Source organism: Dryobates pubescens, chromosome 7 (genome assembly GCF_014839835.1).
Source record: "Dryobates pubescens isolate bDryPub1 chromosome 7, bDryPub1.pri, whole genome shotgun sequence".
NCBI lineage: Eukaryota > Metazoa > Chordata > Aves > Piciformes > Picidae > Dryobates > Dryobates pubescens.
In genome coordinates this window covers 39,125,129-39,140,240 of record NC_071618.1, presented here as the reverse complement: position 1 = coordinate 39,140,240, position 15,112 = coordinate 39,125,129, and the positions used below count along the sequence as shown (strand labels likewise).

General features: G+C 44.1%; 1 protein-coding gene across 3 annotated transcripts in view; it reads right to left on the bottom strand.

Annotated features, from left to right (window-relative positions):
* The window catches only part of NAA16 (N-alpha-acetyltransferase 16, NatA auxiliary subunit), an 81,835-nt gene that overhangs the window by 61,033 nt on the left and 5,690 nt on the right, over positions 1–15,112 (bottom strand). For all 3 annotated transcript variants that reach the window (XM_054163087.1, XM_009907580.2, XM_054163088.1), the window contains exons 2-3: positions 6,247–6,331; positions 690–794 (exon numbers count right to left, since the gene is read on the bottom strand). In XM_054163087.1, the coding sequence (XP_054019062.1) occupies positions 690–794; positions 6,247–6,331 (190 nt within the window). The remainder of the gene's footprint in view (positions 1–689; positions 795–6,246; positions 6,332–15,112) is intronic.

Genomic DNA, 15,112 nt, shown 5'->3' with positions numbered 1-15,112 from the left:
ACACAGTCTCAAGCTGTGCCAGGGGAGGTTTAGACTTGAAGTGAGGAGAAAGTTCTTCACTGAGCGAGTCATTCGTCATTGGAATGTGCTGCCCAGGGAGGTGTTCAAGGGGAGATTGGATGTGGCACTTGGTGCCATGGTCTAGTCGTGAGGTCTGTTGGGACAGGTTGGACTTGATGATCCTTGGGGTGTCTTCCAACCTTAGTTATACTGTGATACTGTATTCCACATATATAAACTTCTGGAAGCCAGGCTTAGAACAGGGTAGCAGTTCTCAAGCCAGAACACCTAAATCATTATCTAAAAATCTAATAGCAAACCAGCTCTTTAGAGCACATCTAGATGGAGGGTTTTTATACCCTTTTAAGAAAGCAGCAAGCTTTAGAACAGGGCAGATTTTACAAGCCATACCTATTCTCTGCAGAAAGTAGACATTAGAGGGTCTTTTCCCAAGAGATAAACATACAAGGCATTTTTCTAAAGGGCTCTGCAAAATCATACAAAGGAAAACAAAACCTTAATCCAAGTATTTGGTTATCAATCAATATGCACTATACACACCTCAGTTCCTTCTTTTCAATATAGGCCCTGTTTATGTGCTAACATAGTAGGCACTGATGCAGCAACAAAATCATACACATAGAGGTGAGAACTAGCACAAAGATCAGGCCTTGTTTCACAAAGGATACAGACATGACTCTTTACGTCATTACGAAGTCCTTTACGAACAAATTCATAGGCTTCCTCCTTCTTCCCTAAGCAGTTCAAGGTCAGTCCTTTCATGGCAAGTGTTTCTGTAAGAAACAGCACAAACATACATCTCTCACTTCCCTTATGCCAGTTTCACAGTGCAGAATATTCTTTGGAGTTGTTACAAAGTCAAGTTCCCCATTAAGTAATAAATCAGATCAGGAGAGCAACCTTGCAGAGCTGAAGACAGTTAAATGAAAGCATTCCTTCTCCTAACATTGGTCTTAAGAAAGACCACTGCAGAGAATCATACAGAAGTTACTAACACAGACAACACAAAACTCATTTATAAAAGCCATCTGACTGTCTTGAAGGGAATTAGCAGTAAGATAAAACAATTTCAGAGATCTTGTCACTGTTTGTATTAAAAGTCCCAGGTAAGCAGAACAAGAAAATAAGATTTATTAGGTTGGGCTACACCACAAAACCACAGATCTGTCACAGGCAGCTCCTCTAGTACAGGTTGCTTATAAAGTATTAGTTAAGAGGAGAATATTTCCTGCTACAGTATTTCAGGGGTAAGCAACCTTCTCAAAGGAGTAGCATTTGAATTAGAAATATCATGGTATCAGTCAGGGTTGGAAGGGACCACAAGGATCATCTAGTTCCAACCCCCCTGCCATGGCCAGGGACACCCCACACTACATCAGGCTGGCCAGAGCCTCATCCAGCCTGGGCTTAAACACTTTCAGAGACAGGGCTCCAACCACCTCCCTGGACAACCCATTCCAGGGCTTCACCACTCTCATGGGGAAGAACTTCCTCTCCACCTCCAGCTTCATTCCATTCCCCCTAGTCCTATCACTACCTGAGATCCTGAGAAGTCCCTCCCCAGCCTTCTTGGAGGCCCTCTTCAGGTACTGGAAGGCCACAATTAGGTCACCTCAGAGCCTTCTCTTCTCCAGACTGAACAGCCCCAACTCCTTCAGTCTGTCCTTATAGGAGAGGTGCTCCAGCCATCTGACCATCCTCATGGCCCTTCTCTGGACACCTTCCAGCACCTCCAGATCCTTCCTGTAATAGGGGCTCCAGAACTGGAGGCAGTACTCCAGGTGGGGTCTCCCCAGAGCTGAGCAGAGGGGGAGAATCACCTCCCTTGCCCTGCTGGCCACACTTCTCTTGCTGCAGCCCAGGATCTGATTGGCTTTCTGGGCTGCAAGTGCACACTGAGAGCTCCTGTTGAGCTTCTCCTCCACCAGCACCCCTAAGTCTCTCTCCTCAGGGCTGCTTTCCAGCCAGGCACTGCCCAGCCTGGATTTGTGCCTGGGATTGCCTTGACCCAGATGCAGGACCCTGCACTTGGTCTTGTTGAACCACATGAGGTTGGCTTGTGCCCACCTCTCCAGCCTGTCAAGGTCCCTCTGGATGGCATCCCTTCCCTCCAGCCTGTCTGCTGCACCACACAGCTTGGTGTCCTCAGCAAACTTGCTGAGGGTGCACTCAATGCCACTGTCCATGGCACCCACAAAGATGTTGACCAAGCCTGGTCCCAGGACTGATCCCTGAGGGACTGTGCTTGTCCCTGGCCTCCACTGGGACATGGACCCATTGACAGCCACTCTTTGGGTGCGGCCATCAAGCCAGTTCTGTATCCATCTAGTGGTCCACCCATCAAACCCACGTGTCACCAGTTTGGAGACCAGGATGCGGTATGGGACAGTGTTGAAGGCTTTGCTCAGGTCCAGGTAAACCACATCAGTTGCTCGCCCTCATCTATTAATGTTGTCACCTGTTCATAGGAGGCCACCAGGTTGGTCAGGCAGATTTGCCCTTGGTGAAGCCATGCTGACCGTTCCCAATCACCTCTTCACTATTCTTCTGAGTCAGGAGTGCCTCCAGGAGGATCTGCTCCATGATCTTTCCGGGCACAGAGGTGAGACTGACTGGCCTGTAGTTCCCTGGTTCCTCCTTCTTACCCTGTTTGAAAATGGGGGGAATGTTTCCCCTTTTCCAGTCTGTGGGGACTTCCCCAGACTGCCATGACTTTTGGAATGGAATAGAGAGGTTTAGCAGCCTCATCTGCCAGTTCTCTCAGTACCCGTGGGTGTATCTCGTTGGGTCCCATGGACTTGAACACTTTAGGTGATCACAAACCTGATCTTCACTTATGATGGGCAGTTCTTCCTCCCCATCCCTGGCATTGTCTTCCATAACATCAGGAGTGTGGCTAGAGGCCCTTGCAGTGAAGACTGAGGTAAAGAAGTTATTGAGTACCTCAGCCTTTTCCTCATCACTTGTGACCATTTCACCAACTTCCTTTCTGAGGGGGCCCACACCTTCCCTAGTCTTCTTCTTCCCATTAATAATAAACCTGTAGAAGTTTTTAGTGTTCCCTTTAACATCCCTGGCTAGATTCAGTTCAAACTCTGCTTTGGCTTTCCTAACCAGGTCTCTTGCTGCTCAGGCAACTTCCTTATATCCCCCCTGTTCTAGCTGCCCTTCCCTCCATTTCCTGTAGAGTTTCCTTTTAAGTAATAGTGTGCCCAGTAGCTCCTTGCTCACCCAGGCAGGCCTCCTAGCATTCCTTCCTGCTTTTCTCTTCGTTGGTATACACAGATCCTGGACACAGAGGAGGTGGTCCTTGAATACTGACCAGCTGTCCTGGGTCCCTGTTGCCACCAGGGCTTTGTCCCACAACACAATCAAAGTCTGCATGCCTAAAGTCTCGGGTCATAAGCTTAGAATACTTCCTCCTGATTGCCCTGAGGAGATTAAATTCAACTGCTTCATGGTCACTGCAGCCAAAGCTGTCTCTGAGCCTCACATTGGTTACCAGACCTTCCAAGTTGGTGAGAACAAGGTCCAGCATAGCACCTTTTCTTGTTGGTTCCTCTACCATTTGGAAGAGGAAGCTGTCTTCTATGCAGTCCAGGAACATCCTGGATTGCTGGTGCCTCACTGTGCTGTCCCTCCAGCAGATGTCAGGGTGGTTGAAATCACCCATGAGGACCAGGGCTTGTGAACTGGAAGCTGCTTCTATTTGCCTGTGGAGGGCCTCATCTGATTGGTTCTGCTGGTCAGGTGGCCTGTAGGAGACCCCCACAGCAATATCTCCTTCCCCTGTCTTGCCTTTAATTTTAACCCATACACTCTCAACCAGCTCATCATCCCTCCCCAGGGGGAGCTCCACTGATTCCAGCTGATTATTGACAGAGAGCAACACCTCCTCTTCTCCTTCCCTGCCTATCCTTCCTAAAGAGCTTATACCTGTCCATCCCTACATTCCAGTCATGGGAATCATCCCACCAAGTTGCAGTAATAGCAATAGGCCCCCCCATGCAGATATAATGGTATGATACTGCTCCCCCTGCTCCCTCACTCTTCAGGTGACACTGTGGGAAACAGGTTACATGTTATGCATGCACTGACTGAAAGCTGTAGCTGTTCTAGACCTTTCCCCCCCCCTAAACAAGAGACCACTTAGTCAGGATCCCTACCAGGAAATTAATCTGATTTTCTTCCAATTGCAACCTTTTCCCCAGTATTAATTGTAACAGCTCATCATCTCAGTACCAGCTGGAACAGCAGTTGAAAGTTTCACTGAGAGACCTGTTTAAGACCCTTTTCTGCAAAAGCACACCTAAAAAGAATGATGACCAAAAAGAGAAACAGAAGGGTTTTTTGTGGTTTGATAGGTGTTGGTTTTTATTTGTTCTGCCTCTACGCTGTAAGAACAGAGAAAGTTACAATGATACCTTGCCAATATTAAGAAGCCTGAAAAAGAATATCCCCACTGTAGGGAGGAGGGCAAGCTACTCCTATGTTCACATATCAGGAAGATAACTGTCCAGCCACAGCCATCCATCTGTTTACCACCTCCTCCTAAAGTTTTCTCAGTTCTTTGTCTCTGAAGCTATATGTGACATCAGTGCAGCTACATATCAGACCATTAGCTTAGTTCTGCTTCAGATTGTTTGCTCCAGGCTTTGCTCTGAAGCTTGAAAGCCATTATTGGCTCAGAGCCCAAGTAGTATGTGGACCCCACCTGGAGTACTGCGTCCAGTTCTGGAGCCTCTATTCCAAGAGGGATCTGGAGGTGCTGGAAGGTGTCCAGAGAAGGGCCACGAGGATGATCAGAGGGCTGGAGCACCTCTCCTGTGAGGACAGGCTGAGGGAGTTGGGGCTGTTCAGTCTGGAGAAGAGAAGGCTCCCAGGTGACCTCATTGTGGCCTTCCAGTATCTGAAGGGGGCCTACAAGAAGGCCTGGGGAGGGACTTCTCAGGATATCAGGGAGTGATAGGACTAGGGGGAATGGAATGAAGCTGGAGGTGGGGAGATTCAGGCTGGAGGTGAGGAGGAAGTTCTTCCCCAGGAGAGTGGTGAAGCCCTGGAATGGGTTGTCCAGGGAGGTGGTTGGGGTGCTGTCCCTGGAGGTGTTTAAGCCCAGGCTGGATGAGGCTCTGGCCAGCCTGATCTAGTGTGAGGTGTCCCTGCTCATGGCAGGGGGGTTGGAACTAGATGATCCTTGTGGTCCCTTCCAACCCTGACTGATGCTATGATACTATGACTGCCAAGTCAGCTAGCTGTCCTAGAAAAGTTTGAGCTAGCAAGAGCAGAAAAGAGATGTACACCAATACATCAAAAAAAAAAAAACAACCCAAACCATAAGTGCTAGTAGACAAATGCATTAGGTCACAGCAGGACAAGTCACTCCACATCTGAAGCAACAAGAACTGTATTTTTGTCTTAAGGGAAGTAACAGCAGACAGAAGGAAGCATGAGAAGTGTAAGTTGAACATTTTGTCAACATCTGGCAGTGTCAAATAGGACACAGTATGTGAACATTCAGTGCTATGTAGCTTCAACATGAGACAGACAAGATAAATACCACTGTCAGAAAGATGAGCTCAACCATGCAACAGAAACTACAATACAGTAAAGACAAAGTATCTTATTGAGGATTAGGTTTTGACAGATGTAAACAGAAGCAACAGTTTGCTGTCCTGCTTCCCCCAATATTTATCAGAACAGGGTCTCCTGATTCCGTCTTCAAGTCTTAGCTGCAACAACATTTCACTTAACTTCACTCCTTTTAAGTGACAATTTGGTATGCAGCACAAAACTTAAGAGTATGAATTTCACCAAAAAAGCAAAATTTGTAATACACTGGCAAAAAAATCTTCACATTAATAGTAAGGGAGAAAAAAAAGGGCTGGAGATGCTATTAAACAGGAATATAAACCATCATCACATAAGCATTCTGACCCAGAAACCTAGAAAGGCATCCTGCTTGGAAGCTTCACTGAAATTGTGCTTCCACCATATATTTTTGTCTTCAGCATCCCACCACACTGGAGTTTTTGACTGAGCTAGGGTGGGAATTTGATCTACATGCACAAAGACTGAAAATCTGGAGTAATTGCTCAGTCGTTAGGACTGAATCATACCGAGACAAAGGCTCCTTCCTTTCTTAACAGCATGGAATAGACTGATCACACATTTAAGCTAATGACAGGAGGGCAAAAAGAAAATACAATCTTTTGAATCTGCAGTTACCTCCATGCTCAGCAAATTTGGGGTTAGAGAGGATCATCTTGCAGAACTTGAGTCCATTTTTGTACTGTTTCTGTTCGTAACATTTCTGGAAAAAAAAGATGGAATACAATCACTGAAGTGTAGGTAAAACCAGAGTGCCTCAACATAGTCTTGCAAGTGTAGCAGTTCTTTCAGGGAGGTATAGTAATCAGATCACTAATGAGCTCTAGGTGAACATGATTACTCATATTACAGTGCCTTTTTCATCATTCAGAACAGTATCTGCCCTCATTTACATGCAGCCAACGCTCTACCTCAGAGTCTTCTTTTTGTAAGAAGTCAGCAATTCCTTCTCAACAGAAATAAGAAAGGCAAGTAGGAATGTCTACTTCAGTTCAGAAACTCTGAAGATAAAGAGCCAAGTTGGAAAGCTTGGCTCAATAGACCTTTTGCAAAGAGTTAAGTCTTGAAAAGTTCCAACATTTTTCCGCATTCCTTTTCCATGGCCTAGTGACCTTCAAGTAAGAATCTCAGACAGAAAGCTTTCCTTCTTGCCCATGTAGAGTTTTGGGAGGGACAGAGAAACCATGAAGTAGGATAGACCTACTGTAACCTCAGAACAACCCTACATGGATATTTGAAGAGGAAGAATTTAACTGGGTATTAAAAAACACCCAATTTCTAGCTGAAGTAGTACAGCTAAGGGCTCCTTCTAGCTTTATTTAGGCCACCATTTATTTAACCCCTAGGGAAAATGGCAAACAACACTGTTCAACTATGGAAACACAAAGCAGGGGGGAAGCCCCAGACAACCAAACCTTAAGAAACTCTTAAGAACCTGTGTCACTTTTCTTCTTTTAAAGAAGGTATTACCTGACATTAATAAATTCATAAGGTCTTCACAATTTACAATCAATTACTGATCACTGCAGTTGAACACTGTAAAACAAGGTCAGTTAAAGGCATGCTTGTGTCAGTAACCACAAAGGCAACTTAAGGTCATTTAAACTTCTTAACTTGAAAGGAAAAAACCAAAAACCCCCACGTCAGCTTAACTTGAGAGCATTTTCAGTTAACAAGGTATATTGTCCTCTTGTAATTTCAATAGCTGTTCTCAGGAGTATGTAATTTCAGTTATGTGTTTGAGTACTTCAACTGTCTCTTACAGATCACTTTCATTCCATCAGTCTTCCAGGACAGGGGTTAAAATCTGTGTCGAGTGAAGGCGGTGTTTTGCAGCCACAATACATCATTACCTTGTCTCTGTGGGTACAAGCAGTGCAAACACGTGCCTATGCTCACTTGTGGATAATCAGACCAGGTGCCAAAACAAGGGTCCTCCAAAATAAGGGTCAGTGGGAAGAGGCTTAACTGCAGACTGTTTTTATGTCCTTGCTGCCTGAAACTCAAGACACTTGCAGTTAACCATGATTAGAGTAGAGACTAAATCACAGAATTTAGAGTCAGTAGAAACCTTTGTTTTGTGGGTGATTTAGGTGATCTCCAAAGGACAGCAAACCTTGGTATTAGATCAAGTTGCTCCACCTGGCTGACTTCTAGCAAGACAGCCAGGGAGCTCTTATCAGAATCAAACAGTTAATACTGTGGCAATTAACCTTTGAAGAACAGCAACAAAAAGCACTGAGAATTTTAAACTGAGGCCTAGTTTCCACATCTTCCTCTGAAATAACCCAGGTTGCAGCTATATTTGAAAGTTTCCTCTAGGGGAAGGCTTTTCAGTTTGGTGGGTTTTTTTGTTTGATGGTTTTGTTTTCTTTCTTAACCTAGATAAGTAATTTTAAAAGACTCCATGAGGAAATGCCAACAATGCTTTATATATGTTTGTGTCATGACTTAACACCAGCTATCAATTACACACTCCACAGCCACTTGCTTACTCTCTTGACCCAGTGGGATGGGGAAGAACAGTTGAGGAGGGGAAAGAAAAAGGCAAGACTCTTGAGTCAAAATAAAAACACTTTAATAGCACAGAAAAGGAAGGGAGAACACCTATGGAATAAACAAAACAAGCAATGCACAAAACAATTGTTCACCACCCACTAACCAATGCCCAGCCAATCCCTCACAGTTTTCATACTGGGCATGACATCATGTGGTATGGAATATCCCTTTGACTTGTTTGGGTCAGCTGTCCTTCCTATGTCCCCTCCCAACTTCTTGTGCACCTTTGGCCTCCACCGGCAGGGCCTTAAGAGCAGCTGAAGAGTCATTGACTTAGAATAAGCAGCCCTTAGCAACAACCAAAACAAAGTGTTAAAGATTATTCTCATCCTAAATACAAGAAAAGAAAAGGAGTAGTACACCAAATTCTAGGAGGAAAGTAACCCCAGCTAAAACCAGGACAGCTTTCTAAATTTATTCAGGTACAGCTAAAGAAGTAACAGAATAGTGCACATTCACCCATGATTCTGCAACCCCTGTGAATTGAAGTGAAACTCCAAATATGCAGCAACACTTAACCATAGAGCAGAAGCTATTCAAGTCAACTGTGCACTTAAAATAGATTAACTACTTGAGAAAAAGCATATCTACTATACTTGTTCTGACATTTTTATCTTAGAGTTCAGTCTCAGGCCTAGAATAAGAACTGAACTTAGATATAATTATAGACATAGGAGACTTTTTGGAGGACAAACAAGGAAACATTTTCCAAAGGCTAACAGATGGATGAAAGAGAGAAGCTAATGCTCTACACCAAGAGAAGCAAAAGTTCAACATGGAAGTTGCTTGGCTTGCTGACAGACAATCAGCAATAAATGTCAATAAAGAGGTGAGATCGAAACCCAACACATCATTTCTTGCCCATATGGTAGTTACTAATTAAGGCTGTCTACAGAAACAATGAATCAGTACAAAATTTGGCAGCATGTTTCCAGGGCTCAATATTTGGGTCTGCTCTCTTTAGCAAGGACCTGGACAAGGAGATCAAGCACATCCTTCACATTGGGAGAATCTAGGTTTAGATTATACATTAGAAAGAAATTCTTCCACATGAGGGTGGGGAGGCCCAGAGAAGTTGAGAGCTTCAACCCTGGAAGCATTCAAAGTCAGCTTGGATGGGACCTTGAGTAAGCTGGTCTAGTAGAGGCATCACTGCCAATGGCAGGGCAGTTGGAACTAGGGCTTAAACTAGATGACCCTCTACTACCAGTTTCCTGGCAGGATGTTACCTCCTCTGGCAAACATGTCATCATGGTTTATTTCCTTTTGCAACACTAAATCCATGATATAATCTATTTGTAGACCTTGCCATAAAATTAAGTGAGACATCATTTTATGCACTTTCAATTAAGCACCAGGTGCCTTCTAACACAGAAGAAATAGGCACAGCACCTAGGACATAACTATAAAAATACACAGAGAGCAAAAGGAGACTTCAATCCTGTATTACAATGCTTTGGTGCTTCTACTTAGAGAACTGCCATTCACAAATTCTAATTCACTTTTGTACCATGCCTGCTTTTTTTTTTTAGAAGAGACAAAGGTCCCTTCCATTACTAAATATCAGAGTCATGGATAGGAATGATTTGCTAACATCACTTATAAACCAGAATGACCTCTATGCCATTTATATGTAAATTAAGTTTGACTATTTGCAGCATCACACATAGTAAGGTTAGTAAAGCCACACTTTTACAGACCATCTCCCTAGACAAAGCATGTCACTTCAAAGAAGTCTGGTATTGAGAAAACAGCGATGATTTTCACATACTGAATGCACAATTTAATACACAGATGGGCAATTTCATGGCAGAGAAGCCATGGTTCATTATAGCACTCAGACATGAACACTCACTTCTGAGAGGGTAGCTAACAAAAAAATCTCTGCTGGCTGCTCAAAGAGACTGCAGTTGCAGCAAACAACTCCCTTCATCACTAGCTGTCCCCAGTACCCATGAATGTACACAAGTGACATGACAGTATTTCATAAACCACTTACATGCAAAAGCCAAATAACTATAGTGTCACATCAAACCAAACAGTAGTATTATGCACAGCAACCACGCTTCCTTGATCAGCCTCAATAGCATAAGTTGTTTAAGAGGGTGTATGACTACAACAGACCTGCAACAATGAAGTTCAAACCAAATGAGACACTGAGCATGCGTAAAAAAGGCTTACAAGAAAGATGAGGACAGCCATTCTAGCAGGGCCTACTGTCAAAGGACAAATAGCAATGACTTTAAACTAAGCAAGGGTAGATTTAAGCTAGAAGCAAGAACTTTGTGGGTGAAGAAATGGCACAGGTTGCCCAGAGAGGTAGTAGATGCCCCGTTCCTGAAAACATTTAAGGTCAGGCTGGAAAAGACTCTGGGCAACCTGATGTAATTAAAGATGTCCCTACCTCTAAGAGTGGTGTTGGACTAGATGACTTTTAAAGGTCCCTTCCAATTCAAACTATTCTATGATTCAACATGCAATTTTCTTCAGTAACAATACTGCAATTTGGAAGTTAGTTTTGTTGTCTCTTGAGAATTACTTCTCAAACTAATTCCAAAGGACTATCAGCAATTCAACACTATTCTCAGATCCTGCCTGCACAGCCTATTAATACAGGCCTGCACATCAATAGGCAGCCTCTTGAGAAATATGCTGGACCATCAGAAGCACCAATAAGAAAAAGCATTTCAACTGATTTAACCCAAAGTGGTTTAAAAAAACCCAACAGCTTGAAGTTTTATTAGAAGAATGTAATTTGTTTAAGTTCCCTGCACTTCCATATAACCCTGCTTTGAGACCTCTCAGCACTTGCCAGTTTTATTCTTGCCAAGAAGTACCTTCTCTCATTGCCAAGATTTCGGTGCAACACCCAAGATTAAAATTATTCAGATGAATCCTAAGTTCTCAATGCTTACATCTTTAATTTTTAAAGCAGTATCTACTGTGTAATGCTGATAGGGGTGCTGGATAAGGAAGAAACTCAAGAACTAAATGTGGAACATCTGAGCCTAGTAAAAAGAGCAGGGTTTATACACCAAGCCCTATGGAAAGAATGCCAACAGCCAGTTGTGCTGGAAATCTGCCCAAGCCATAATGGCAATCAAGTTCAATAACAAAAAAACCCTGGAAAAATTACCACTGATTGTGATTCTCAGCAGCAGCTTGTCCTGGGAGTTACCTGGCATGTATTCAGGTGCTGTTCGTATCAATACACATTGCTGACCCAAACCAGGTACAATCTTTAGAATATCATCCTACTGTCACTATTCTTAACTGGCATTTAAGATCTGGATCTTCTGAAGTCTTCCTTGTTTTACTGCACATCTATAAACCAAGGCCATCTGCATCTAACAGATAATCTATGTTTCTTCACAGAAGCTGAGCAAATTAGTTATGCAAGAGCCTTAGTAAGATTTTAGGCAGAACTCAGTATATGCTGTTCTTATGCTAGTAAATAATAATTACCACATTATTCAGCAGTCTGATAGCAAGGTCTCACACGATCTTGCTTGAGTGATATGCAATTAAGCTCCAAAATAGTTCAGCATCTGTGTTGGAAATGGTCCCTCTATCAAGAAATACTTGGATACTTTGCATTACTGATACAGGGAAGGAAAGCATTATGAGATCATCCAGTTTCAGAAAGACTACATACCTTTGCATGAGGTTTCCCCAAACAACAATCCTCCCTCACCACTGATTTCAGTTCACTTATGTTTGAGAGAACACAAAAAAGTATCAGCTGGAAGCAGCTTCAGCTCACACAGGCTAAGGCAGTTGTTCATTACTGCCTTCCCACTCTCGTAGCATCTTACATTTCTAGTCCCAGGACAGTATTACAGAATCACCAAGGTTGGAAGAGACCTGAAAGATCATCAAGTCCAACCTGTCACCACAGACCTCATGACTAGAGCATGGCACCAAGTGCCACGTCCAATCCCCTCTTGAACACCTCCAGGGATGGTGACTCCACCACTTCCCTGGGCAGCCCATTCCAATGGCGAACGACTCTCTCCATGAAGAACTTTCTCCTCACCTCAAAGCCTAAACTTCACCTGGTGCAGCTTGAGACTGTTTCTCCCAAACTCTACTGGTATTTTGCATGTGCAGCCATCATCTCTCCTCTCCACTAATAAGAGTGGTTAACCTCACCAGTCAAAATGAAAAGTTGAGGAAGACAGCCTAGCCCCAGCCTTGATTGCTTCAGTTCTCAAAATGGAGAGGCCACACAGTTCTTCCCCAGGCCTGGGGATATGGCAATGAACAACCATGCTAAGTCAGACCACAGTAACAACTCAAAGTACAAATTGTCACAGGAACACCTAAGCTTTCACTGTCATGATTCTCTGAACCCAAAAATATGCTTTCCTTCAACGAGCTTTTCCCAGTTAAATTCAAATCTACAGAATACACAAAACATATCAAGAGCAAATAATCTTGAGTACCATGACATGTACAGGAGAACCTGGTGATCAAGGTCCAGGCAGCACAGGTTTATGACAATGAGGTCCTGCCTGACTAACCTGATGCCCTTCTATCACAGGGTGACCTGCTTAGTGGATGAGGGAAAGGTCAGAGACATAATTTACCTGGACTTCTGTAAAACCTTTGACACGGTTTCTTACATTGTCCTGGAGAAACCAGACGCTCATAGCTTGGACAAGCACACCCTACACTGGATTAAAAAATGGCAAGATGGTTAAGCCCCAAGAAATGTGACAAACAGAGTTAAATTCAGTCAGCAGCCAGTCAGTAGATGTGTTCCTCAGGGCTCATGTGGTGGTAGGGCCAAACAGGCCCAAGAAACCCAGAACAAGTCCTGGCATGTCCAGGCTTGATCCCCTTCTCCCCCTCCCCCCTGCATGGGAATAAGACAAAGAACCTAAGCATTAGAAAGTCTGTTCAACACACACACTGCCCATGCTTCACCTAGACTAGGTTTATGTCTTCACATAATATGGTCACAGCCTGCTGAAATCCCATTGTACTGGTTGCCAATTGGCCAAATTGATCCTGGGGTAAATGATAAAAGCAATAAAAAGCAAAGCCAAATTGTAAACAAGGTGCCTTGCCTTAGAACTGCGAAGACAAGCCACAAGGCTTGTAACTCAAACTTTGCCGTGCTTCAGTTTAGCTGGAAAGATGCAAGTCCCTTTGCATAAGCTGCACTTATGCAAACCATAGTCAGCTTCTTGGTGTTGTACAGCCCAGGAGCCCACAGGAGTCTCTTGCTGTCCAGAAAGGACAAAGCCTGGGTGAGCCAAGACCCCAAGAACCATCCCCCTGCAGCGGTGACTTCTAGCCTAAGCACCTGCTTCTCAAATGCACATCTCGCAGCCAAGTGCCAAGAGAAACAGGCTATTGTCCAAGAGCCTGAAAACCCCAGCCAGCCTGCTAACCCTGGGAAGCTTCAAGAGCCACCTGCTGTCATGCAGCCTGGCCCTTGGGGCAGTGAAACAACCCTGTCAGCCACCAGTGCCCAAGAGTGCCTCAAAAGCCGTTTGCTGGCTAACGTACAGCAGCAGCACCCCTTTATGTGGGTGGAATTCCCATTGCTCTGTGTAACCTATACTATATTGCAGCCCCAGAGAGAATTCCAGAGAAGTAATATTTTGAGCAATTGGTTATCTCTATAAAGCCTTTTGGTAAAGGGTTCTGTCTTAATCCTGCTGTTTTGGCACATCCACTACAGCTGTACACCATACCTATTAGTAAGTTTCTGGGCATTTTTTCATATTAATAATTTTATTAATATCATATTAGCCTTATTAATAAATCATGAGTCATTCTTAACAGCTCAGTACCAGGGCCTGCTCTCTTTAAGACCCTTATCAATGATCTGGATAAGGGGATTGAGTGCACCCTCAGTAATTTTGCAGATGACACCACGTTAAGCAGGAATGTTGATCTGCTTGAAGGTAGAGAAACTTTACACAGGGATTTGGACAGGCTGGATCAATGCATTAAGGCCAGTGGTGTAAGATTCAACAAGGTCAAGTGCTTGATCCTGCACTTTGCTCATGACAGTCCCCACAGAATGCTAGAGGCAAAGAGGAGAGTCCCTGGAAAGCTGCCCAGCAGGAAAGGACCTGGGGGTATTGCCACATCTGAGGTGAAACTACAATTTGCCTAGCAAGAACTCAAAGACAGTGCTCCATAAGCTAGTGGAATGGCATCTGTGAACAGTTCAGGAAATTAAGCTTCTGGTATCAGCACTGTTCTGTGATACTTGGTACACAGACACATAAATCTTCAAGGTTTAAAAAAAGTTGCCCTTTCATTTAAGTATCTTAGAGCAAGTTCAAGGCAACTACCAAGGGAAGACTTGAACTTCATGTCAGCCTTCCATAAAAGATTTCAGTGATTCTGGATCAGGCCACAGAGATCAGACCCACCTGGTACAGGCCACTACAGGTAAGATACAAGTGTTAGGTGCATAAGGAGAGGCTTATGAGTAAGCCAATCGGTATTGCTTTCTCAGCTTCCACTGCGCCAGGGGAGGTTTAGACTCGAGGTGAGGAGAAAGTTCTTCACTGAGCGAGTCGTTCATCATTGGAATGTGCTGCCCAGGGAGGTGGTGGAGTCACCATCCCTGGAGGTGTTCAAGAGGGGATTGGACCTGGCACTTGGTGCCGTGGTCTAGTCATGAGGTCTGTGGAGACAGGTTGGACTCGATGATCCTCGATGATCCTCAAGGTCTCTTCCAACCTTAGTGATACTGTGATACTATCTGTGCCTCCCCCATACTCCAAGACAAAGGGTGCTACCTTCACACACACAGAAAGTAAAGGCCTTTTCCCCCACAAAGTGCCTACAATTTGTAACAGCTGCTACATCTTACAGCAAAGCATTCCACAGAACAATTACCATTTTCTTAAGAACTTTATTTGGAGCCTGCTACTTTACAACCACCATTTCTCCCACA